General features: G+C 40.8%; 1 protein-coding gene across 10 annotated transcripts in view; it reads right to left on the bottom strand.

The window, feature by feature from the left end:
* Positions 1 to 27,934, bottom strand: part of Chd1l (chromodomain helicase DNA binding protein 1 like) — a 51,371-nt gene that overhangs the window by 5,524 nt on the left and 17,913 nt on the right. For 2 of the 10 annotated variants that reach the window (XM_048813867.1, XM_048813869.1), the window contains 13 exons: positions 25,648 to 25,803; positions 24,991 to 25,083; positions 23,620 to 23,716; positions 21,618 to 21,691; positions 20,263 to 20,427; positions 17,404 to 17,518; positions 16,462 to 16,615; positions 12,817 to 12,997; positions 6,458 to 6,606; positions 5,549 to 5,712; positions 4,399 to 4,604; positions 3,237 to 3,335; positions 352 to 422 (listed from right to left, as the gene is read on the bottom strand). In XM_048813867.1, coding sequence (XP_048669824.1) covers positions 352 to 422; positions 3,237 to 3,335; positions 4,399 to 4,604; positions 5,549 to 5,712; positions 6,458 to 6,606; positions 12,817 to 12,997; positions 16,462 to 16,615; positions 17,404 to 17,518; positions 20,263 to 20,427; positions 21,618 to 21,691; positions 23,620 to 23,716; positions 24,991 to 25,083; positions 25,648 to 25,803 — 1,724 coding nt within the window. The other 8 variants (XR_007351473.1, XM_048813868.1, XM_015507075.2 and 5 more) reach the window with 8 other exon arrangements.

Below are 27,934 nucleotides of genomic sequence, written 5' to 3'. Positions count from 1 at the left end.
CCTATGTTCATATATGAACACATAACCAGTCTAACTCCACACCATGGACAACCACAAGAATGGGCAGTTACAGGGCTGGGGATGTGGCTCAAGCGGTAGCGTGCTCGCCTGGCATGCGTGTGGCCCAGGTTCGATCCTCAGCACCACATACAAACAAAGATGTTGTGTCCGCCGAAAAACTAAAAAATAAATATTAAAATTCTCTCTCTTTTCAAAAAAAAAAAAAAGTGGGCAATTACACTCCATGTATGCATGACATGTCAAATACATTCTGTCATGTAAAATAAAAACAATTATTGGGAGCCAAATGTTAGTTCTGATTAAGAGATGTATTTTTGTTTTTAAACTTACCAGATCTTGCCCTGTGTTTCTTGACTCTTTATCATCAATAGGAAATAAAAGGACACCTCCCAAACTTAAGTCTGAGATTAAAAAAAGAAAAAAGAACAAGAGAAAGAACACTCAGCCTCACATGGACCACTGAAGGAGAATTACTCCGAACCCTACTGTGCCTGCTCTTCCAAATCCAGTTAGGTCTAGGACTTCACCTCTGCCAGTCTTTCGTAGCCTTTTCTCACTCCCCTGTTCTCCTGACCTCAGTCACCGCCTTAGCCAGGTTCTCATCTGCTTCCCTCCTGAGTTTTTCATGTTCTGCTAACTCAGTATTCCCCAAACGTCACCAGCCAAGTGCCCTACAGGCAACGGGGAGGGAAAGCGAGTGCTAGAGGCATCCCTGGGTAGGGAGCTGGGGAGGACTTCTATGAGCCTGAAATGCCTTTGGAAGTCTTAGTGTTTGTCTCACATCATTCAAATTCTGCATTCTACTACGTCTAGTCCTATTGCATGTTTTCCTACCCCATACAAATCAAATCAAACTGACATTCTAGGCAGATGTGCTCATTTAATTCTGGGCTCTACATAATCCAGTTTAAACTTTTTGTTTAAACTAAAAAGGTAGATATCTTGCACACCCCAATCTTTTAATTCTAAAATACTGGCTCTGCTACATCATTTTCTTTTTAATTTTTTTTTTCTAGGTGACAATGGACCTTTATATATTTATATGCAGTGCTGAGAATCGAACCCAGTGCCTCACATATGCTAGGCAAGTGCTCCACCACTGAGCCCCAGCCCCAGCCCTGCTATGCCATTCTTCTGATCAGGTTTCCTGTATGTCTAGCCGTGATCCACTGGATGTGGTCCTACTTAGAACGTATCCCCTAGACAAGCCATGTATGGTCTTCTATGATGTGGCCAACCCTCCCTTTACAACTGAACTCTGCTGTTCTTTGGCCTAAGCCTGGCCCATGCGTGTGGACTGTGCAATGAGTTGGGAACAGTAAATATTATAGGGATACCAAAAAGAATGTGACTGTTAGGCATCTCTTGCCATTCTATCCACCTATTCAAATTCAACCCATCTTCCCAGACCCCAGATAACTCTTGCCATTCCAGGAAGCCTTGGTCCAGTTCCACCTACTCTGATCTAGGCTATTTAAATCCTTCTTCATGGGGCTGTAGCTGTAGCTCAGTGGTAGAGCTTGCCTAGCATGCATGAGGCACTGGGTTCAATCCACAGCACCACATAAAAATAAAAAAAATAAAGTAAAGGCATTCTGTCCATCTACAACTACAAAAAAAAAAAAAAAAAGATTAAAAAAATATAAATCCTTCTTTAGAAAAGAGTGTACACCTTCCAACTCCATTTTCTTACTGACCACTTTTACCTTAAATCTATACAACCAGGTGACACTCCTCACATTCCTCAAAGTGCTCCAAGGTCATGTGGCTGATCATGGGTTGAATCCAGTGGCCTTTTCCCAATTCTTTTTTTTTTTTTTATTGGTTGTTCAAAACATTACAAAGCTCTTGACATATATTTCATACATTAGATTCAAGTGGGTTATGAACTCCCATTTTTACCCTGTATACTAATTCAGAGTCTGACACTGTAAACCACTTTGCCTTCTTAATATTCTCTCTTCCCTTACAAAGGTTGAGCAGCATCCCTAATCCAGAAATCCCAAATCCTCCCAAATCCCAAATTTTTAACAGTGATATGATGCCACAAGTGGAAAAATTCCACATTAGACCTCATGTGATGCACAGTGCACTAAAAATAATGTATGAAACTACCTTCAGGCTATATCCATTAGATTTATGTGAAATATAAGTGAATTTTGTGTTTAGACCTGATCCCATTCCCAAGGTATCTCATTAAGGTATACAAAATATCCAGTTTTTAAAAAAATCTGAAATACTTCAGTTTAAATAAGCAAAACCTTTACTTCAAAACCTTTACTTCTCAAGGTTCTCTTATTTTTCTGAAAATTCTTACTGTCTCCTCTTAGCTCCAAAAGTTTTCCATGTACTGTTCTCTGGCCTCTCATTTCTCCAACACGATTTCTAACAGGGACCTCAGTCTGTACCTCTGGCTCTGACCTCTCCCGGGTTCTCTGCACCTTTTTGCTTTTGTTTTGAATCCTGCCAAGTCAAGATCTAGATCTGGGTTGGCTGTTTCAACACACACACCAAACCCTTCTTTCAGCAATGTGTTTTACACCCTTATGTTTCTCTCTACTTTAGAGAACTGGGCAAAAGAATTAGGAAGAACCAGTCTCTAAGATATCTGGAGGGCCCTTCTTTGTTGGACAAGGTCCCGTGACTGCTCAACCGCAGAAAATAACCTCAGTGATCATCTTACTCTTCCTGACATGTTGCAACCTTGACACGTAAAAGGAGGTGGCCTTTTCCCTTCTGTGTGACAAAGGACAATACTTCTTAGTCTTCTAAGTTCTCCTAGTCCCAAACAGCCTTATTTCTGTCTCCAGGGAGTGTTGTACCCAGGCTCTGTTGACCTCATAATCCACCTAGCACCAAACCTGACCCACCACCTACCAGTTTTAATAGTGTGTTGCATTTCTCTCCTATAGCTCTCTGACATTTTTATGGGATATTCCCTTATGAAGATGGCATGAGTTGGATGAAATAATCTTTATTCTAATACTTGAAGATGCAGCAATTGACATTTTTCAAAATACCTACACATTCATTATCTTCACTGTAGTCCCACGGGGTAGGTGTGACAAAGTATATACCTTACAGATGAGAAAACAGGCAGAGAGATGATAGAATTCCGATCCCAATGGGCTCTCCTAAGTCTTCTCGAGGGCTAGCTAACCCCAATACCGTCCTGAGTGTCTTTTCCTGTCTTATTCCATTGCTCTGTTTCTTACCTTTCATCTTTCCTGCCAGCTCATATATTTTTCTTGGCTCAGCTGATCGTGCTTCCAGAGCCGTGAATAAGCCACCTCTGCCCCAGCGGCCAGAGTCATCTGACGGAAGAAAGAAAATTTTCATCTGTAAGAGGCAAAGTCAAGCCCACAATTTAGAAAAACAAAATCACACAAGATAGGCTTGTAGAAGAATGATTTTTTCAAAGGGAAGGAAGGAACGATATATCAGATCTCCTAAGAGAATCATAGTTGGATTCCCAAATATGTTCAGGTTTCTGAAAGATACGCCTGGTCATCATAACAGAAAGGCAGCTCATAACACCACATGTGTTATGAAGAAGCAGAAATCTCTGGTGGGTCTATGACTCTGGAGGGTGGAGAGTGGACGGATAAAGCAGTGACAAGCACTGTTGATACCACAGCATACAACTCCCATTTTACAAGCAAGGAAGAGAAAAAGTTAAATGACTCATTCAAGCTCACATTAATGTAGCTGGTTGGCACCTGGTATTTATACTCATTCATACCACAACTGCTTATTTACCTGTATCACACGTCAGACATCATTCCAGGTACTGGGGTAATACAGTGAACACACATGCACACACACAGTCCTCTTCCATTAAGCTTATGTTCTAATGCAATGAGACAGTCAAAGACGTACGTTAATACATCAGGAGGGGATAAAGGTAAGTGGTGTAGAAAGAGGACAGAGTGACAGAGGCAACATACAGACTGTTTTATAAGCAGACATTTGAACAATGCTTGATGGGATTATTTGGGAAAATAGGGTTCCTGGCAGAGGATACAGAACATGCAAAGGTTGTCAGGGGAACACACAGGGAGTTTCTCAGAGAATACAGTTTTCTTCTAAAATGCAGCTTTGTTTCACCCTCTTAAAAAACTTGTGCAGAGGATGAGACAGATATTGTCCCATTAACATAGATTAGGAGGCTGACACTCAGGGAGAGTGGGTAACTCAACCAGGTAAACCAAAGAGCCAAGAGTCAAATCCACGCCCGCTGATTCTACAAGCCATGCTTTCTTGGCCACATGACACTGCACTGGGACCAGCCCTTAAGCCATGACTGTGCCTCATCCTCTCCTTTTCTTGGCACCATGAAGATGAGGCACGCTCCCTGTCCCACACCACTTCTCGTACCTACACAATGCACAATGAAGGCGTCCTCGGCCTGGGCCTGAGGGTGTGTGACGTCACCGCTGACATACTTGATGGAGGCTGGGTCTGGGTCTTCGCAGCCCAGCTCGGCAGCACCCCTGTCTTCCTCATCCTCCAGGTCTTCAGGCTCACTCTCCTCAGAGGGCAGGCAGAAGGACTGGTAGTTGTTGGACTTCCACCAAGCCATCCTTCAATAGGCCAGAGAGAAGAGAAAAGTAAGCTCTCCTTTGAGCACATTTTGCACTGCTATTCCCAAACAATAACTGCCAAGTAAAATGCAATTACAAACTCACCGATTGAAGTTTTCTGCTCAATTGTAAATAAACAAGTTTTAGTGATTAGCCCAACTATCTCTTGATTACACTTCAATAATGAGCAGCCACCAAATGTCCCTGTTTTTAAGAACATGACTAAAAGGGACTGTTCAAATAAACAATTCCTTGTCAACCATAATAAAATCTTTAAAATTTCTTGTTTCTCTGCTTTAGGTACTCAAGGCTTCTCACTAAAGTAGACTCAAGGTTAAAGCTGAATCTTTGAAAAAGTGTTCTGTGGAGTCAGGTGTGGTGGTGCACACCTGTGATCCCAGCTACTCCGGAAGCTGAGGCAAGAGGATCCCAAGTTAGAGGCCAGCTGGACAACTTAGTGAGAGCTGGCTCAAAATAAAAAATAAAAAGAACTGGGGAAGTAGATTGTGGTAGAGTGTCCCAGGTTCAATCCCTAATCCAAAAAAAAAAAAAAAAGTATTCTGTTACCAACAGGAACTACCAGGTTGATACTTTTTTGAATTTTTAAGTGATGTTCAATTGTGGAATCCTTTGCCAACTGTGACCCTCAGCTTGGTTAGTAACACAGACATACTTTTTTTCCATCAAATATATATTAAGGGCTTGGGGATATGGCTCAAGCAGTAGCGCGCTCACCTGGCATGCACGAGGCGCTGGGCTCGATCCTCAGCACCACATAAAATAAAGATGTTGTGTCCACCGAAAACTAAAAAATAAATATTAAAAAATCTCTCTCTCTTAAAAAAAATATTAAATTTCCCATATGAATATCCTTCCCTTCTCCACAATCTAGTAGAGGAGACGAGACCTACGTCACTGGAAATCACAGTACTTTATGGACATACTTTTTCTTATGTTCAGCTTCTTCCTTTGCCCTCTTCTTTTCCTCTATTAATCTCTTTCTCTTGGCTGCTGCTTCTTGTCTTCTTTTCTGTCTTTCTTCCAGTTCTTCTGGGCTCAGAATCTGCTTCCTTTTGGTGGACCCCTCCACTAGGCCTGGGATAAGAACCTGTAGGAAAGACAAGACCACAGCCAAGAAGATCAGAGACTTCCTATTCCTCTCAAGTCTCCTCCATCCTAAAGTACACTCCACAGAGGTAACTCGCGTAGGATTTCACAGAGCACAGCATCCCTGTGTGGTGGGCACTGGCCGCCAGGTAATCCAATTTAACATTCATATTTTGCATCGCACTGGCACGGCGCGCAAAGCACTAGCATGGCTGGTAGTCATTTTGATTCATCTCGTTAGTAATAAGGTGCTTACTTTTTTCTTTGATTGAAAGCATACACCGTAGGATGGCATTTAAAGTTTAAATAATTTTAACACGAATCTTTCTACAAATGTACAATTCCTTTTAATACAGTATTTTAGCATGATTATCTTAATGATAGCTAAGATTTAGAAAACACATTCTAAGCACAAAATACTGTGAACATTACATGTATCGTTTATGATTGCCATCATCTCTTAATGAAACAGGGTCATGATTATCAACAGCAGGATATGGTATTTTGATGTAACATGGTGATCCCTTTAGGGTGGCTTAGAAGAGGGACAGGCCTACTTTTACCTGTATTAAATTGTACAATATACTCAGCTTATTAATGTTTTTTATACTAGATTTTTACATAGCTTTTTATATAGGGTTCAGTTAATTTGTTATATTTTAACAGACACTTATTTCTTAACAAATCATCCTAAGATATAATTTTTTGGAAGACTTTATGATTTCACACAAATTAACAGCTCTTACACTGCCTTTATTTCGGAGTAACCGGCCTTCTTGACTTGTTTTCTCCAAAAGGGTTTTCTGAAGATTCACCAGTTGTTCAAATGATTTTCTGTCTTCCTTACTGGGCTCTTTAGAATAATCTTTACCTTCGAATAAGTACATATGGCTTTCTAAGAACATAAAACACAAAGTGAGAAATGTTAAGACATTGAAAAACAGGTTAATGCTATTCAAAGCAATAACTAGGTGAATAAGAGAACAGCCCTTACTCTAAAGGGCAAAGACCAGCTTGTGATGAAGGCATTTCATTTCCTGTTGCACTGACACTGATAAGTTTGGGTTCTATACATGTTCACTTTTCAAAGGACAGAGCCTTGGCTTAAAACGCTTTTGGGTCTACCCAAGATGATATGGGAATCTCTGCTGGATCCCTCTACCCTGCTGAGTCTCAAATCACTCATTCATTCCACAACTATTCCCAGTGTAAATCTCACTGACTTTTAAGAACCGCTAATAAAATCTCTACTTTTTAATTCCAAACACACTTTTAATACTTTTTTCCCTTTTTCTATAATATTAAAAGGAACAAGTGGCAATTCTATGAGAAAATGAAAAAAAAATCACAAAAAATAATCCCTTGGATTTATAATATTCTTTACAGATCTCACAAAGCATCTTCATGTTTTTTACATCCATTGTGTTATAGCTAACCCCACTTATGAAAGGGGAAACTGAGACTCACACAGGGATTAAATGGTCTTTCTGCTACAAAATGAACATGGCAGGTTTTTCTAATTCTAAGATCAATATGTTCTTTTCAGTAGATTAGTGTGTATGGAAAAGCAGAAAAAAGCTTGCAAATAATCATGGCAAAAACAACAAGAACAATAGTATAATCTTTTTTCTTTCTTTAATTTTTGCAGTGCTGGGGATCAAACCCAGGGACTCACAAATGCTAGGCAAGAACTCTAACACTAAGCGGCACCCCCAGCCGATAGAATACTCTTAAGTAGCACTTTATGCTATCAGAGCAATTTCACATCTAGTATCACATTTGATTTTTGCAGCTGTGTAAAAGAGTAAAGCAGACATTAATAGCACCATTTTACAGATGAAGACACTAAGGCCCAATGAGGCTAGGTGGTCTGCCAAGATCATGAATCAAGTGATAACCAGCCAAGACCAGTAAACACAGATAGGTGGGATAATAATTCAAAAGTGAAATGTATGTAATAGCACATGTTACCAAATAATTTTCACAGCATTATGAAATCAGCTATGTTTTCCCCAGAGAGTATGAAAGCAAAACATTTTCATTCTCAAGAGATCAACTGCTTCACACTTATACCCAAATCTAACCAGCCATAATTCTAATTGGCATTTGCTAATTAAATCAGCAGGGGGCTCTCAAAGAGGCACTCTATCAACAAGTGGAAAAACATAAAGAGCTGAGAAGTTTCAATTATGATCAACATATGTAGTATCATACTGCATGAAATTCTCAGCTTACCATATAACTGTGCTTTTTAAAAAACTTGGCATTAAAGATAAAGCAACCTTACTTTATACTTAATTGTGAATGGGCTGCTCTAACTACTCCTCTTTCATATTCATTTGTTATTTTTAACCATGCTTTATGTCTTCACTCTGTTTCGAAGAGGCAGCTGGAGCCCACAGGTCTAGACCCTCATCTGGGTCCTGCCAGAGGAACCATCTACCACAAAGAGAATCAAGACAGTCATCGAAGACAACATTCCAAATTTTAATCCAAGTAGAGAATCCAACAGTTAAACTGTCTGCAAAAATGTAATTTTTTTATAGGTAGACTGAGATATATAATTATCTTTCTGAAAACACTGCAATTTTATTTTGTTGTAGTAAATAAAGTCAATCTAGATGAGTATAGAAAAGGGTGGAAACTTGGTACTAAGGTAATCAAATACAACTTAAAAATATGACCACACACATCTATTTTTTCTCTCACCCGAAACAGCTAAAGGACAATACACAGATTTCTAAAAAGATATATGAGGCAATGGTAGATGAAACAGTGCACGAATTCTTTGGAAGATAAAAAGTGGATAAGAAGAGAACAACAGATTCAGAAGAGCTGTGGAACCAAAACACTGGTATCTAGCTGGGGCTGACTGCAGGAACAGAAACCCTTTCAGTCCTCCAAAAACTCAGACGCACAAGCAGAGGCACCACAGTATGGAGGAACTGAGAGGACCCGCACACCAAACACCAGGAGCACCACGAGCCCTCAGCTCCCTGTCTTTCCAATTTAAACCAACAATTTCACTGTAATGGTATAGGACTCGTCTTAGGATATAATGAGTTGTCCAGTGAAATCTTCAAATCTGGCTGTCTGAAAAGCTCCCCCAGTGCAAAAGCTGGCTTGCCAACCAGTGCTGTTGGCATGAGGCCCAAAGGCCACCCACCTGTTCACAACAGAGCTGCCTGTCAGCTTTGGGGCATTTCACCAGCACCCTGATCAGACAGGACACCAGATGTTTCAGGTAAACTGCTAACAAGAACAAGAGACTCCAAAACAAAATTTTTAAAAAGAAGAGGAAGAAGGAAAAGCAAATGGAGGAAAAAGAGATAATACAGTGGGCAGGGTAACACTTTTTGAAAAGATATAATAAATATCCTCCCTGAGATATATTTTAAAAAGCTATAATAAATGTCCTGGGGGAGGATATTATATCCTTGAAATGGGAATAGGATACGATTAAAACAACAAGCTGAGAACAAGAAAGAGTTCTTGAAGAATATAAATGTGATACTATCATAACAAATTTTTAAGATAAAACACAAGAAAAGTCCAAGAACTGTGTTCTGTAAAATAATGCCAGTTGCCTAGATTTTGAATTCTCCATATATTCCATAAAAACCACACCAGTCAACAAGGATAATCAAACCACCCCTAATCTAAGCCTACCACAAAATTAGGAGTCGGGAACTACTATCAACTTCCACTTGAAGGTAAACAGAGAATGAACATCCCAAACCAGCTGAGCTCTGAAGCCCTCACTGGTCTGGGGAGGCAGAGACTGCACAGGAGCAGGACAGTGGGGCTCTAGCAGTGCCAGACAGATGAAGTTCATCCTCCAGAATGAGGTCACCCCAGGAAGGGAGAGCAATGAGGACGTCTGAGATTGGTAGTTCAGAGCAGTGGCTGCTTAGGAGTTCAAAGGAAGGGCTGGAAGGAGACGCAGTCAGACATCTGGGGGCGCTCTGCTCTCGGGTGAGAAAGAGGTAATGCAGACAGCCTTCGACAGTCTATGGCAGGGAGAAAGAGAGAAGCAATGGGAGAAAATTCAGAAGGACAAAACCAAAAGCCTCGCCCAGCCCCTTCCCTTCCAGGAAAGGAAGCACCCTACTGAAGCCACTGTGCTTCTCTGTATTGATGGGAGAAAGAACTCTTTTTCTTGGGCGGTGGGGTGGGGAGGTACTGGGGATTGAACTCAGGGGCATGAACCACTGAGCCACATCCCCAGCCCTATTTTGTATTTAATAGAGACAGGTTCTCACTGAGTGCCTCGCTTTGCTGAGGCTGGCTTTGAACTCATGATCCTCAGCTTCTGGAGTCACCGGGATTACAGGTGTGCACCACTGTGCCAGGCTAGAAGGAACTCTTAAGAAGCTCAGTAAGGGTGAAAGATCTATATAATGAAAATTACAGAACCCTAAAGAAAGAAATCAAAAAAGACTTTAGAAGATAGAAAGATCTACCTCGCTCTAGGATAGGCAGAATTAATATTATCAAAATGACCATACTTCCAAAAGCGCTATACAGATTTAATACAACTCCAATCAAAATCCCAATGACATTCCTCATTCCTCATAGAAACAGAAAAAACAATCATGAAATTCATCTGGAAAAATAAGAGACCCAGAATAGCTAAAGCAATCCTTAGCAGGAAGAGTGAAGCAGGGGGCATCACTACACCAGATCTTAAACTATACTACAGAGCAATAGTAACAAAAACAGCATGGCATTGGCACCAAAACAGACTGGTAGACCAATGGTACAGAATAGAGGGCACAGAGACTAACCCACAAAACTACAATTATCTTATAGTAGACAAAGGTACCAAAAACATGCACTAGAGAAAAGATAGCATCTTCAACAAATGGTGCTGGGAGAACTGGAAATCCATATGCAACAAAATGAAATTAAACCCCTATCTCTCACCATGCACAAAACTCAACTCAAAATGGATCAAGGACCTGGAAATAAAACCAGAGACTCTGCGTTTAATAGAAGAAAAAGTAGACCCTAATCTCCATCATGTGGGATTAGGCTCCAACTTCCTTAATAAGACTCTTTTGGTGCCAGAATTAAAATCAAGAATCAATAAATGGGATGGACTCAAACTAAAAAGTTTCTTCTCAGCAAAAGAAACAAATCTGTGAGGTGAATAGAGAGCCTACATCTTGGGAGCAAATCTTTACCCCTCACACATCAGATAGAGCACTAATCTCTAGGGTATATAAAGAACCTCAAAAGCTAAACACCAAAAAAACAAATAACCCAATCAATAAATGGGCCAAGGACCTAAACAGACACTTCCCAGAAGATAATATACAATCAGTCAACAAATACATGAAAAAATGTTCATCATTACTAGCAATTAGAGAAATGCAAATCAAAACCACTCTAAGTGTTGGAGAGGATGTGGGAGAAAAAGGCACACTCATACACTGCTGATAGGACTGCAAATTGGTGCAGCCAATATGGAAAGCAGTATGGAGATTACTTGGAAAATTGGGAATGGAACCACCATCTGACCCAGCTGTCCCTCTCCTCAATCTATACCCAAAGGACTTAAAAACAACATACTACAGGACACAGCTGCATCAATGTTTATAGCAGCACAATTCACAATAGCTAAACTGTGGAATCAACTTAGATGCCCTTCAATAGATGAATGGATTAAAAACTGTGGTGTATATGTGTGTGTGTGTATGTATACACACACACACACACACACACACACACACAAATGGAATATTACTCAGCAATAAAAGAAAATAAAATCATGGCATTTGCAGGTAAATGGATGGAGTTAGAAAAGATAATGCTAAGTTAGCCAATCCCCAAAAACCAAATGCCGAATGTTTTCTTTGATATAAGGAGGCTGATTCATAGTGGGATAGAGAGTGGGAGATGGGAGGAACAACAAGCTCTAGATAGGGCAGAGGGGTTGGAGGGGAAGGGAGGAGGCATGAGGTTATTAATGATGGTGGAATGTGATAATTATTATCCAAAGTACAGGTATGAATACACGAACTGGGTGTGAATATACTGTGTATACAATCAGAGATATGAAAAATTGTGCTCTATATGTATAATAAGAATTATAATGCATTCTGCTGTCATATATGAATAAAAAATTTTTAAAAAGATCAGTAAAAACCCTCTCACACCAGCCCATATTGACTCCCTGTTGCTGATACAGGAGAACAGACATTTTAAAAATAAACATGAGAAAAAGAAAAAACAAAACAAAACCCCTTTCAAGTCTGAAATTCAAATATTTCAGAACAGAAAATGGACAAAAAGATAAATATTGGGGCTAAGGCTATAGTTCAGTGGCAGAGTGCTTGCTCAGCATGTGTGAGGCACTGGGCTCGATCCTTAACCACCACATTAAAAAAATAAAATAAGGGCATGCTATCTATCTACAACTAAAAAAAAAAAAAAGATATTGACCAAATTTGGGAAAAAAGAAAAAGGAAGACAAAATGATCTCCTACACCTCATGGGTCTTTTTTTTTTTTTCAATATTTATTTTTTTTAGTTGAAGTTGGATACAATGCCTTTATTTTTACTTCTGTTTTTATGTTATTTGTGCTGAGGATCGAACCCAGGCCCTTGCACGTGCGAGGTGAGTGCTCTACCGCTGAGCCACTACCCCAGCCCCCCACCTCATGGGTCTTAAAAGACCTAAAGCACATGACATAGTCAGTACTGTTGATGAACACAATAAATGTCCATAAATATTAGTTGCAATTTAAAAAACATTCTACTATTGAGAAGAGGAATCACTGTGCAAAGCACCATCATAAAGATAGCAGGTTTCACCAAATAAACTCCAGAGAAGATGTCTGCGTCAAGGGAGAAAAGGTTCAAATTTAATCCTTGAGACTGACAGGACCATAGACATTAATATCATCACTTGGATTCAAAGTCCAGCTTCAAGGGAACAATGATGACTCTGGCAGTTCTTGGACCAGGAAGCCTTAAGAATGTCATCAGATGACTACAGGGCTGGGTAGGAAGGAGAGGTCCCCGGAGCAGGACACAGGACTTCCCGTGGGGACGCATTTCACTCACACCCCAGCTTGAGGTGACGGAGTCATTGGCTCACCTAACCCCAACTCACTTCCTTCCTCCTGCTCTCTGATCCCTCCTCCAGCTCCAGGCAGGGCATCAGAGGCCCACTGGCCATTTTCTGTCTCTCCCAGGATGGACTCCAGGTCTACCTCCTCCAGGGTGCTCCCCTCAGAAGACAGCAGTTTATCCAAGCCAAATTTCAGTATGTCACTCAACTTGGATGAAAAAAACGAGAGATCCAGTTAGTTCTCATGAAAACACAGCTGAGGATGTGTGACTTGCTAAGTGTCTAACTGACACCAGGTGACTCTTTCCCCGATGGACTTTCTTCTCTTCCATCACAGATGACACCTGCCAGGCTGTTCTGGAGTTGGATGAGGAATAAGCAGAGAGGTGATAAATGATGATCACAGATGTTGACTTTGACAATTATTTACAATACCAAAAAAATATTTTGGCCTCCAATTTTTTTGAGGAGTGGGGGCAGATAAAATGATTCCCAGCATCTTTTATAGCACTCTCACCAGCCTTTTTTACAGGTACTTCCAGCAGTCCGAGAGAAGTCAGAGACCCTGTTGGCTACCTTCTTACCTCTCCCACTGCCAAACTCTTATAAAGAGAAGGTGCCACTGAATACCTCATCTCACCATGAGCTGCCACCTGTCCTTGCCAAGCCGCTTTGCTACTACAGTGCTTTATGGGACCCATTTTGGCAAAACCATAACCACCCTGATCACCAGACCCAAAAGCCCTTTCTCAATTTCAATCTCCCTGGACAGTCCTGTGGCACTCCCCATCCTGTCCTCTTGCTCCCCCTAGGGGATAGACTCAGCCTACTTCCTACGGCTACAAGAACCAGAATCTTAGATAGTGTTACCTGGCTTCACTTGCTACTTGCAACTCTCCACCTCCCTAAGTACTACCTCTTAGGAATTCTGAACCAATTGGGATCCACATCATGGGACTTCATTTTCATTTTGCCCTTTTAGATTTGGTTAGTTATCTCTAGATTGCCTATTCTGTAATTTGGAAACTTTAGCTTGAAAATACCTGAGATGAAAACTATGACAAAAACTAAGCAAAACCATACCTGATATATTTATATTTAACCTTGGTGTACATATATATATATATGTATATATATATATATATATGTGTGTGTGTGTGTGTGTGTGTGTATATATATATATATATATATATATATATATATATATATATATATATAACCAAGCCAAATGGCTTTAGCATTTAGTACCCAAAACAGAAGAAAGCCAAGTATTTATGATGAGGCTCAGTCCATACTGGGACCCTTCCCCCTTCCACTCCTTGGACTAAGTCTCCTGGCTTCCCTCGCTACTGCTCACTCACAATGTGTCTTTAAGGAACTACCCATTTTTAAAATGGAAACCACTTTATTACAGTAACTAAGAGCATGTAGTTGGAAGTTAAAGAGTGCTCGGATTAGAGTCATGAACCTGATGTTTGGAAAATTTCTTAAGATGGAGGTAAAGACGTCTATCTCATTTTTTTGTTATTCTTCTTCTGAAACAACTGGAAAAAGTGCACGTCACACATGCTTAGCACACAATAAGCATTCAATAAGTGTTCACCGCATCTTTATCTGTTCTATTTCTGTTGTGTTCTCCTTGTAAGACAAGGAACCTGCTTTCCTTTTTCAGGACTTCACTGCTCTATATTGCTTAGATTTATCAAACCAGAACCACGTCTTTTACTATTAGATTCTTTTAATAACTTAAAAAATGTCCTGCTGTATTTTGAGACAAGGCAGTGAGTTATCACCCTTGTTCTTGGCAACCATAAATAACTCACAGTCTGGTGGGAAGGAAAGAATCAAGACAGAACCAGAATGTGATTTCTTGCCATGGCTTGGGCAGGAAGTCCCACCGAGGTCCTCTCCAACAGCCAATAGTTTGTACTGGCCCAAGGATCTGGTCCCATGGCAGAGTTTGTGCCTGTGCATTTCACAATGATGCGCTAGCAGCCAATGTCACAGGGAAACCCCTGACTGAATGCCTGGAGCTCCCTCCACTGGGGAAGCATCGAGCATCTGAGAATTCGTCTCCTCTAACTCCTGATGCCTGTGCCTTCACAACAGCCCATGATGAGCTCCTCTCCCCAGGTCCCGTGAAGAAGTGTATTTAGACCCCTACAGTGTACACGTACCTCTCTCTCAAGCTTTCACCTTCCATTTGAAATTGCCTCTTCAATAGTGTGAAAATAAAATGCACAGCCTGCCCGGCCACCATGACAGATGAGCATGCAGAAGACTCAAAACAGAAAAGGCCAAAGACTCCACAGTTACTCTCTAAGATAAACAAAACTCAAGCAAACAAACAAAACCTAGGGTTCTTCTTTCAGGTTCTAGTACCCCCAAATCTGTGACCCTTTCCTGCAGGTCAATGACTCCCTAACAAAAACAGCACCATCCCTGTCTGCAATGCTGATGTGTAAAGATACAGATGTGAGAAAACTGCCATTTTTTAACTCATGCTTGGGCTAGTTGTAAATTTGATAATTCTGCTTGTAATACTGTGTAATTTTTTTCCTTTCATATACCTCTTGAATTTTTTGTTTGATAAGCTGATCCTTTTAAAAGCCTGGTTTTTCTTGTGAACTTTTCTAATTCCTTTCTCTTCTGAGTTTCCCTCTAACAATAATTTATATTGATTTTTACTACAAACTCTGTTGACTAAAGCCTACATTATTTTCATCTTTCTAATTTCTATCCCTATCTTCCTACTTTCTACTCTCATCTTTCAGGCTTAAAGGCTTAAAGCCATCTTTGAACTTGCTCTCTCTCACTGCCTGCCTCAAAACAAGAGCCAACTCCTGTCATTTCTCTGCAGTTTCCTACAGCAGACCTTCCCACAGCTACTACCTTTTGTCAGACATTTATTACTCTCTTCACGCCTGAATCATGCTAGATACTAGGGGTTGATCTCTCTGCATCTAATCCCTCAAAAGGACCTGGGGTATATTATAATATAGGTTCAATTTTATCTCAAAGGCTGCTGCTAAGCCTCCTACCAAAAGAGAGCTCTCTAGGATATTCTAAGCCAGCATTTGACTCCCATCTAATTTTTCCTTCTTCAAGCAAATTAACTCTAGTGCTTTCACCCCTATATCCTATGGCATAATTTTGAATTCCTAATCTTGTTCACTCATCTCTTGAGTATGGAATGAGTACTGTAAGTCACTACTCAAAGGGTCTGGGATTAAGGAGGAGGTATGGAACTAATCATCACTGATTAAAAAAAAAAAAAAAAAGGAAGAAAAAAAAGAACTTAAACAAATTCTCTCTGAGGTAACTCGTGGCACACTCATCTTTAGAAGCCATGAAGAGATTAGATCCATGATGTTCAGTTACATGCTCAAAGTCATACATCCAATAAGGGATAAGATGTGAATTTCAATCCAAGTTAGATGGTTCAAAGCTCATTCTCTTTATTCTATTTTCTCTGCCTTTAAATGCCACCCTCATTTTTAGCTTGTATGGCACCTTGCATGTAGTTAGGTACTGAGAGGGTAAGAATTAGGCCAATGAAAAAATGTGTAATTTGCAACAATGGGTGGTTAATGCTGGTCCTTTTTATTTGCATTCTCATCCACAGAGAGTACTGGTTATAAATCATGAGACTCTAAAAAGAACACATTTTACCTGGAGGTCAGTATCAGCCAAAGGTTTCTGGGCTCCCAGAGTAAAATGGCCTCTTTCTATGATCGTGTTGGTGAGCTGCAGTTTGGAGGCTGCTTTCCTATAAACTATTTCTTCCACAGTGTCTCGGCCAATCAGTCGGATCACTTTCACAGCCCTGTACGGGAGTCAAATGAGAGCAGTGTTATGAGTCTGCAAAGCTGGGGAAAAAAGCATGCCAGGAAAATATACCTAAAAGGAAGCAGAACCAAATGCCACATTCAGGGAACAATGAAAAGGACACTGCTCATTGGGACCTGAGCATTTGTTAGAGAAATCTGGCCTCAACTTCTTCCTGAACTTTTCCCCAAAAGAGTAAGAGGAAGGAAGATGAAGTGACCACTATTGGGCCTACATGTGTAGCCAGGATAACGCCTGGCAGGCATGTTACCTCAAGTCAAAGGGTAGCTGAACACAACTTTGTTTCCTCTTTGTGGTACTGGGAACCCAACCCAGGGGAGCTTTACCATGAAGTTATATCCCTAGCCTTAAAAAAAAAGTTTTGAGACAGGGTTTAGGTAAGTTGCAAGGTTGGCTTTAAACTTGATCTTCCTGCTTGAGTCTCCCATGCTGATAATGATTACAGGCATGTGCACCCACTGGCTTTAACTTCATTTTTAAACTGAATTAGGATCTAACGTGAGAAACATGAACTAAATAAATTCTAAGTTTCTTCTAATCATTTTGGAATTTAACTGTTCTTTTCAACAAAGTGAGTCTGAACTGATCACGTGACCACTGATCCCCCAACATGACTCTACAAGCCAGCAGCACAACGGGGTTCAAACCCAGTGGTCTCTCAACTCCAACGTGGCACTGTTGTCAGGTCTACACTGTCCACCTTCCTCCCCAATCCACAGATGCAAGCCAACAGAGCAGAAAGGTGCCAATGTCTAACTCACTCACTTGTTCTGGCCAATTCGGTGAGCTCTGGCAGCTGCCTGCAAGTCATTTTGAGGATTAAAATCACTGTCAAAAAAAATAACAGTATCTGCTGCTGTTAAGTTCATGCCAACTCCACCTGAAAACGATACAAAAAAGGAGTATGATCAGCAACACACAAATAAGGAACTAGAAAACACACAAGGCAGGACTGGGTCATACTGAAAATCTGAAATCAGTCCAACTGACTGGTTTCATCCTTCAAACTGACATTTCTACCCCAAAATTCAGGTTTTGACCACCCTACAGTGGTCAAAAGTGCTACCTCACCTTTCATTGCGTGAACTGGGAAAATTTAATTATCAACTATAACAGAATGAGAGGTAAGCAGAAGAAAAGGATGCTTAAGTTAATTACGTGAAGCCATTTAATATTTGTTTGAAAACCTTGATTGGATTTTGCTTCAAACAGTCTGTGAATAAGGACACAAGTTCTTTCAGAAAACAGCTCCAAAAATAAGAGGTCTGGGGACTGCAGTTGTAGCTCAGTGACAGAACACAAGTGATAGAACACGTGAGGCACTGGGTTCCTTCCTCATCACCACATACAAATAAATGAAATAAAGGTATCATCTGTTATGGTTTAGATGTGGTGTCCTCCAAAAGCTCACATGTGACACAATGCAAGAAGGTTTGGAGGAGAAATGACTGGGATATGGCTTTAACCTAATCAGTGAATGAATCCCTAATGGGATTAACTGAGTGGTAACTAGGGCAGGTGGGTGTGGCTGGAGGAAGGGGTTCATCGGGCACATGGCTAAGGGGTATATATTTTGTATCACAGGCTTCTCTTTGATTAATGTGGAAACTGTACAGAACACACTCTAGCCAGGGTCGTTGGAGCTCATTGCTAAAACAAGCCTAAAAGGGCTTGTTCCAAGAACTGAATGAAGGGTTCCTTTCCACAAGGACTACTAACTCCCGGCTGGATGTAAGACAAGCCAGGCAGGAACATTCTCATTGAAGTCTTCCGATAAAATCAAAGTTGGAATAAAGAAATACTAATGACTGAATACGGAGAAAGGCTAAGTTATACCCAATAATAAGAGCTACACTTCTACTTTATTACTGCCAAGCACTGCTCATGGCACTTTACATGCATTGACTCTTTTAACCCTCACAACAACCCTGTGTCCTTGCTAGCACTATTCTCATTTTGCAGATGCTGAAATGGAAACAGCTAGATGAAGGGATTTATTTGAAGTTGCACCACTAGAAGATGAAACAGTCAGGATTCCATCCCATATTCCAGAATCTGAGGTCATTACTCCTGGGACAGAGACAGGGTCTCACAGTGTTGCCCAGGCCGGCCTTGAACTCCTGGGCTCAAGCCATCCTCCTGCCTCAGCCTCCTGAGTAGCTGGGACTGTAGGCATGCACTACTGTGCCGGGCTCCAGAACCTTTTTATCCACTGTATGCTAACTATCGAGGCAGTCATCTCATTTGAAAATCTGTTTGTGTTCCATAAGAATTATCTTTCTCTTGAGTTAATAGTGGCTAGGGCAGCCCTTGTTCACCAAAGATGATATTTTAAGCTGCACTTAGTTGTTTGGGACATATTCCTAAGCTATCGCTGCCATCTGCCGGCAATATGTGGTAACAACCTCGTGGAAAGCTGGAAGGAAACATTAAATGAAAATGCGGCACATCTATAGCTACAACATGATGGCACGTATGACAGTCAGTGTGAGAAAAGGCTAATGTCCAGGATTGCTTCAGCTCCTAGATAATCTACTCTGAGGCCTCCAAGGAGATTAACTAATTTTAGATGTTTCAAACATTTGCTCTCTAAATATGAAAAATAAAATCTTAAATGCATAAATGGAATTCCTCTCCCAACACTGACCATGCCTTTGACCAGATCCTTTGAGCTTCCCCTAAGACTAATCATGAGACAATGGGATTGAATGACAGGGTGTGGTATATGACCTGGGAAGAGACTGGACCAAAGGAATCTGATTGTATCTTATTATTGGCTTTAAGAGAGAGGTAAGACACACACTGGAGAAATGATCTCCAGATACTCAAGGATCATATCTAACACTTCTTTTATAGACCCATATAGTACAAAGCACTTACTAAGTGCTTTCTATATAAGGGTGACCTTTCGTTCCATAAAGACATTAATCTCTCTTTCATCAAGGACACAATTCCTGTTTGTGTTCCTATATCTATTCCATCAGGATTACCATCAAAAAAATAAGATCATAGATTATGAATTCAAAATTAATTTAGGGCTTTTTGATTCAGAATGTAAGAAAAATTCCATTTCCCCAAACTGATTTCAAATTATTTAATACTATGTGAAAGCAACTGGCAAAACACCACAAGTGTCATTTATTTATGATTAAGTCATATGGACAATACCATAATAATTATAAATAGCTGTCAGTTTCACTCTAGTCACATTTTAAACAACAAATCTTTATTAAACTTTATAACACTCTTCCAGAGGTACTCCTGGAGGAAGGGAAACTAGAAAAGAGATTATCTTATTTTCCAAATTCATGGCTGGGAAGGAGAATGAATGAATGTGAATAAAACTTTCCCCAAAATTAAAAACAAAACAAAACAGGACGTTCCCGGTCAGTGGTCTAAGTGGATTAGAATTACTTTCCAACAGGCCCAGGTTTCAGCCTCACTTCTCACGATCACAGCTTCACAGGTTGAACAGAAAAGAGCTCTACATGAGAAGTCCAGGACTAGGCCACGTAAGTGCCTCGATTCAATACTCCTTGGTAAGAACCTCGCCTTTCAGAGAATTAGGGGAAAACGTACCAGTGGTGGGATGACTGTCTGCTTCCTCAACACCCCTGGGCTTACCTGCCCTGGTGCTCAGGAGAAAAACAAAGATGGGCTGCTGTCCAAAGTTCTTGATGGCCAGGTGTCTCTCTTCGCCTCTCACAGAACCGTCCACACGCTCATAGCTGTAGCCTTTACGTAGAGAAGACAACAACCACACACAGGTCCTTACTCTTTGCAAGGACTCTTAGGAAATAAAATAATCGAGTCATTCCTAAGCCAATGCCTATTTGTCCTTTCCACACCCAAGCCTGCCCTACTTTCAATAAAGCCCAAGGGAAAGATCTCAATTGTTTTATAACTTGATCTTGTTTCTTATTTTATGTGGAACTGAGGATTCAAACCAGTGCCTCTCACATGCCAGGTAAGGGCTCTACCACTGAGCCACAACCCCAGTCTGAAAGATCTAAATTTAGGGGAACAATTCATCACTTCACAAAAAAAAAAAAAAAAAAAATCACCATCACACACTAGCCTGGGTTTTAAAAACACAGGCAGCCAAAGTCTCTGGCATTTGCAGAGTTAATATTTGGTTTTGACTCTTCCCAGGCCACCCAGGCCACCCTAAATATCCACACGCTGGCAGTTGCTGCCTGCTGAGACACAATCCTGACTTAGGCCAGCAGTAAGACAAGCACTTGGGAGCCTGCCTGATGACCCAGCACCTGCTTTTCAGTGAAGCTCTAGGGCTCTCCACTTGTCACCACGCATCAGGTTAGGAAGGGGAACTATAATCTCAAGTCATGTTTTGGCACTCGAGATTCCTCAGTGTGCCAGTAGCTGAAGTGTCCAGTTACTGCAGTACTTGGGGGGCATCAAGTGGATCTGAGACACCACTCTCAACTAAACTTTAAAACAGTTATTTCTGAGGCTGATACTCTCCCACAGGCTCAAAAATCAACCCCTGTTCAAGCTTTGTCCCATTATCCCACATCAATTTTATTATATATTAAGCAGAGTTCTCAAGTAACTGCCTACATTCCCTATTGTCACAGAAATAATTGCTCTTACCCTCCCCCTGCTTGATTTGTGGGATCTCCATACTATCAATCTTCATTTTCTTACTAATCCTGAATAAGTACACAACTGCTGAACTGTCACGAGACGCTGCAAGTGTTTGTCGCTGAAACTCCACTCACACATTTTTGAAGCCACTCAACATTTTCACAACGTCTGCTCCATACCCATCACCTGCATCACCTGGTGAGAATGTGTTACTTCTGCCCATGCATCTCTATCCTGCTGTTGATCCTTGCTTCACACACCACTGTCCACTCTCCTCAGCCTTTTCACCTTATTTGTCTTTAACCTTTTCCTAGGTAACCTTCCCACACCCCTTATGATTCTCAGATGATGTAGTGGCCAAGGGGAGTCACCTTTGTAGTCCATATAGTCCTGGAGAATATCCAACATCTGGGTCATCTGAGAGAAGAGTAAGACGCGATGGCCCCTGGCAAGAAGAAGAAAAGGAGAAACTGCCAACTCTAGTAGTGTTTAAGGGGAGTGACCCTCAGGCAAAATCTGCCAAAGAGGACAACTTTACACATAAGGGAAATGCTAAAGTAGAAATATCAATGTCCTGTAACTTTCTCAGAAACTATGAATACTTTATACAAGAAGACAAAGTGCCTCCACATGTAGCTGCATCCCTCAGAGCAGTCCCAGGGTACCTGTCAATTCACCAGGGAGTGTGGAAGCCCTGGCGTAACCAAAGAGCCTCTTTCTGGAATATCACTTCACTCAATGAAAACAGAAGTTTCATTTCAATAGAAAAATAAATACACATGTGAAGAGTAAAGGCAAAGTTCAAATATGTGTGCACCCGCTCCCCAAGATCCTGAAGAGCTACGGAAGGCTATCTACTGCTATTCCCACTTGGAGGTACAAGTCATTACCATCTAGAAAAGTCGAGAAGCATGTTAGAGAAGCAATCCCCCATGGTACACAAGAAACTTACATATAGAGAGTGAAGAAAGGAAAGGAAAATTCAAAATAATGTAGAAGGAACAAAGTCAAGGTGACAGCCCTTCTTATCAGACATTGTTTTAAATTTGCCTGAACAAATAAGGACAATGCTGTTAAAACAACATTCTTTTTAAGAAAATGAACTTACCTTAAGGTTGCCAGGAGAGTAAGACCAAGAGTTAGGGAGAACATCGGCCAGACTCTAGCTCCAAATTGTTGGAAAAAGCACTGAGTTTGAAGGTGAGTACCTCGATTCTTATCTCTCTCTGCCACTTACTACCTATATGACATTGGGCATGACCTTTCGAGGTCATGAAAAACTTGGACAGAAGGTATCTATAGGTTCTTCTCTATCTCTAACACACACACTTATGGTAGATACGTCAAAGGCCATAAAATACAGTAAGACGTGTAATTTTGATTTTTAACAATTTTTTATATTTACGTTTTAGTCATAGTTGAACACAGTACCTTTATCTATTTTATTCTTTCAATTTCTTTAGTTGTAGATGGACACAATAACTTTGTTTTATTTATTTATATTCTTGTACGTGGTGCTGAAGATCGAATCTCCTGCCTCACGCATGTGAGGTGAGTGCTTAGTCACTGAGCTATTTATTTATTTTTGTGTGGTGCTGAGGATTGGACCCAGGGCCTCGCATGTGCTAGCTAGGCAAGCACTCGACCACTGAGCCACAACTCCAGCCCCAAGACATGCAATTATTTAATTTGCAAAAGACTGGGCAATTTTGACAAATCTGAAGTTTTAGGTTAGTTCAGGCCACACCTGGGGCAATCATCCTAAAGGCACAATTCTGAAATTCTTGAGTCTCTGGTCTTTTCCTAGACTCCCCCTTTCCTGTGGTGATGAAGATGTACATGCTGGATACCAGGCTGCTGAACACTAACCAAATCTCATCTTCTGATACCCAACTTGCATTTCTGGGAAAGAGTATTCCCCAACTACGCCTTGAGTTTAAATCAAATCCCAAAGATTAACAAGAACCAATGTTTACTCAACCTTTACTATGTGTCAGTTCAACTCAAGGAAGCAGCAGGCAATTGTAAAAGAAATGCTCAGTGTTGACTCGTCCTTGTGGATGCAACCAACATAGTTGGACTGATGAGGTGAACACACACTGATCAACAAGGTAGCAGAGTAAGGCAGGGCTTGCCAAGTCCTGGACTGGGATCCTAAATGCTGTAGGAATTCAGAAAGAAAGGATAAAGGTGAAGGAGTGGGGTTGGATGAGATGGAATGGGGGGTGGGTGTACAGTTGCAGAGAAAGTAGGCATTGAATTCCAGGCTTCTAAAAAAGGGAACTTGAATCAGTCTCAAGAATCAGTAAGTTCCTCATTATTCAGGTTTGAACCAGTCACTCCCTAGAGCAGTACATGTCAACCTATTCCTACCTGGAATGCAGGAATGCCAGCAGCTTATCCAGCAGGTGAAGTTTCCCACTAGCCTCAATCAGGTGGTCTCCAACTTCAAAAGGCTCTGGCTCCACACCTGGAAAGCAGAGAGCCCAATCCTAATCGTGTGCCCTGAGTCAGGGCAAAGTTCTTGAGTAGAAAACTCAATAGATAGCCCACAGCAAGAGAGCCCAAGCTCTTTCTAATGCAGTAGGCCCTTCAGTCTCACCTATTCGAGGCATTTTGTAATTATTTGCTTAATACCACCTGCAGAGCCTGGCACATCCAAAAGTCCAATAAATATTTATCTAAGAAACAAACTCACTCTTTAGGAAACTGAGGGAAAGGAAGATGCCAGAGATCAAGAAGATCCACAAAGGAAATTCTAAGGCTCTCACTCTAGATAAGGAATCAAGAAATAGGCTTAGGTGTGTATAAAAGTGATTCTCAAGGTACAGGTGGCAGTCAGAATATTCTGGAAGATGTACTTCAAAATCTATGTTCCTAATGCCCCTCCTCCCTTAAAAAAAAAAGTTCTAATGTGCACTTGATTAAAGTTCTGTTAAACTTTTAAACAGCTCATAATGCCACTTGGCAAAGACTCCTTAAAACAAGTACAGCAGACTTCCAGGGCCAGAGAATCGCCCATCCGAGTGCATCCAAACCCCAATGGGAATGAAAACGAAACACTACACATAAATTTGTGGCAACAAGAGCAGTGCTTAGAGGGACATGTACAGAAGTCACTAGGATGAAAGGAGAGAGCAAAGGGCACAGAGCAGGAGCACACAGGCAGGAAGAAAGGCAGGAAAAACTGCTACCCCAGAAGCTGAGTGAAGAGCTTCCCAAGGAGGAAGCCATCTGCTGTGTCAAGGGATCTGAGAGGTCAACGAATCGTGAACTGACAATGCCTGGGCATCACAGAGAACACGGGGAACTGGGCGTAGTGACCGAGAGGGCTCAAGACGAAAGGAAATCCAATCCTGAAGAAGGGTCAGATGAATCCCCATTATGACCCATTCTGTAAACTGCCAGTTTTCCTCTCCACAACTGTCAATATCATGAAAGAAAGAAAAGCTCCCTGCCCTCCAAAAAAGCTTAGAAACATTTCTAGATTGTAGAAAAGTAGAGTCAAGGCAAATGCAATGGATCCTGCATTAAGAGAGAAAAAGGAAAGCAGCTTAAGGGATATTATGGGACATGTGAAGAAATCTTCAGTATGATTTACACTAGATATCATTAATATAGAGAAAATGAGAAAGAGCAGAGTAGACACAGTAAATGCAGCAGTTCTGTTGAAGAGTCCGGCTACGATTTTGGTTACAGAACTACTAATGAAAAATAATGGGGGGAAACAGGACACTGGCTCACCATCAAACAAATACGGGTGATCCACGCACTTTCGAAGCTGGGATAAGATATTCTGAAGTTTAACTTTCCTTGCCATCTCATTTTCAAATGCATCTGAAATTTTGAAGATAGAGAGGAAAAGGGACTAACAAATCAAAACACAAACAAAACACAAACATAACCTTACTCATTTCATAGTATTTCCCTCAAATTTATACTAAACTCCCAAATGGCAATCAACTGCACTGAGAATTAAAATCATATCCATATGGGATTTTCTTACTCATCACTTTGTTTTGAGAAGGAAGTCTACAAGGTGAACTCAGCAGTGCTTTGTTAAAACAATTGTAAACTTCTAAAATTTCTTCTTTAACTGCTATTGTGGTTTTAAGAGGGGAGAAAAAAGCAAATAGAGGATAAAAATCATGAATAGACACTTGAAAGTGTTTGCTATATTGCATGCATAAGAAAAACCACGCAAGAGGAAAAAGGGAAATTCCATCATGCAACAACCAAGTCTGAGCTACACTTAACACTGCTATTGTTCCACGTCATTCAGAATACAAAATTCTACCTTATATTCTTGCTACACAAAGTGAGTGTAATCATAAAATATTTCCCTGCACAAAAATCACATCCCCTTTTAGTTTCTTAATGGACCAAGTGCCCTCTGAATACCTAGGTCTTTCATCAAAATAGCCTTGTAGTATTTTTTCTGCAGTGCTGACATGCCATGGTATATCACGACTTCTGTCTTCTTGGGAAGTTCTGTAGCTACCTCTGCTTTCACTCTCCTCAGCAGAAACGGCTGCAAGAGGTTGTGCAGTTCACTTGCTGTGGAAGGAAAAACATACAACAGTGTGGTACAAAAATACAGCAGAGGCGCCGAACTACTAGAGAACATGGAGCAACTCACTTTCCTCATTTTCATGCTAATTCTGCGTTCTAGGTCAGTACAGTAACTTTTCACAGTACAGATGCTCCGGGACTTACAAAGGGATTACATTCGTATAAACCCATCACAAACTGAAAATATCTTACACGTAAAAAATGCCTTGAACAGACCTAACATACCAAACACCACAGCTCAGCCCACCCTACCTCAAATGTGCTCAGCACTTACATTAGTCTACTTGGCAAAATAATCTAACCCGAAGCCTCTTCTATGAAAAACTGTGAATACTTCATGTAATGTGCTGAATGCCTGTGACTAAACAACTGACAACACAGAGCACTGTGTGGTATCAGTTACTTACCCTCAGGGTCGCCTGAGTCACTGGGGAGTTGTGCCTCACTGCTGCCACCCAGCCTCACAGGACAGTACCTCACAACCTATCCCAAGCCTGGGAAAAGACTGAAACTCATGCCTTCTTATGGCTGAAGAGCATCCCATCCTGTATCTACACCACATTGTCTTTTTATCTGCTAATGCACATCTAGGTGAGCTCCACACTCTGGGTACTGTGAAGAGTGCTGCAATGAACACAGGAGCACAGACATCTCTTGACGTGTCAATCCCCTTCTTCGACTATATACCCAGTATGGGATTGCTGAATTGTACAGCAGTTCTATTTAGTTTTCTGAGGAAACGCCATCCTGGTTTTCACGATGGCTGTACCATCTCCATTCCCACCCTGGTGTCTCAGAGTTCCCCTTCCACCACAGCCTTGCCAGCGCGTGGTGTCTGTAATAACCATTCTAAAGGGGGGAGGGGGTTTCCCAATTTTTTCCTGATTTGCATTTCCCTGATGATTATATTGAACATTCTAATATAACTAACAATAATGCATTTTATATCTTAAACCAGTTAGAAGACAGAATTTTGAATATACTCACCATAAAGAAATGATAAAAGTTTTGCTATATGATATGCTAATGACCTAAGTGATCACTACGCAAAACATCAACAGGTATAAATATGTACCTCAAAAATAGGTACAAATAGTTACACCAATAAAAATTTAAAATTCAAAGTACAGTTTCTATTGAATGTTGCTGCTTTTGTAAAGTGGTAAAGTCAAAAAATTATAAGCTGAACCACCATAATTAGAGGACCAATCATTTCTCCCTTTACTGGGTTCTTCCTATTCCTTCTGGACTTGTTACTGGCTTTTAGTCCCCAAACTACACCACTCAAAGAACTGGATTCTTCGTAGGAATAATCTCATTTTCAAGACACTGTTTTCCAGGGTATTCTTCATTTCATCTCACTGATCAGCATAAAGCCTAGAAATGCAGCGTGAGAAATACTGTCTCCATGTTTATGACAGTTAAGTGAGGCTCAGAGAAATCAGGCCACTTATCCAAGGACACACAGGTGAATGTGAAAATGGCGAGCATTAAAAGTGGATTTTTTAAAACTTCTAATCCCTTGTTCCTTTACAGGCATCTTAGACTTCAAAAGCTACACTAAGTTGGAAGTATACATCATGTAGGAAAACCAGAAACTGAAAACAAAAATACAATCAACCTGTTAAATGTGAAATTCAGATAAACAATTCATAGCTCTTCAATACCAGTGTGTCCCTTGTCATTTGTATTAGATGTCCCATACCTGACAACTCTAAACATGGGAGTAATCAGGTTCGCAGGTCATCTTTACCCTGTGGTTTGGGAATTTTTGCTCTAAGAACCCTCTGCAATTCATATTTAACCAGCACACACATAATCACTGGGTGGCCCCCTGCCATCTGTTTTGGACAATCATCCTAGGGTATTCAGATATTATGGGAATGTTCCACAAGGCAGAGAGGCAAAGGTATCTAAGAGAAAGCTACGGTTGTACGAATGAAGGCTTCCCTTTTCCCTTCCACGTCCCAATCATCTCAAACTTCTGGTTAAAAGGAAAGAGCAGTGTTGCAGAATTCTTAACAGTAGTCTGGGAATATAGCATGCACTTACTGTTCTGCACTGGCAAGTGGCATGGAAAGTTAACAAAGTCTATAATTTTTATAAATTACAAGTT

This window comes from Marmota marmota, unplaced genomic scaffold (genome assembly GCF_001458135.2).
Source record: "Marmota marmota marmota unplaced genomic scaffold, marMar, whole genome shotgun sequence".
NCBI classification, from domain to species: domain Eukaryota; kingdom Metazoa; phylum Chordata; class Mammalia; order Rodentia; family Sciuridae; genus Marmota; species Marmota marmota.
Note: the sequence above shows the minus strand (reverse complement) of the source record. Positions and strands in the feature narration are given on the sequence as shown.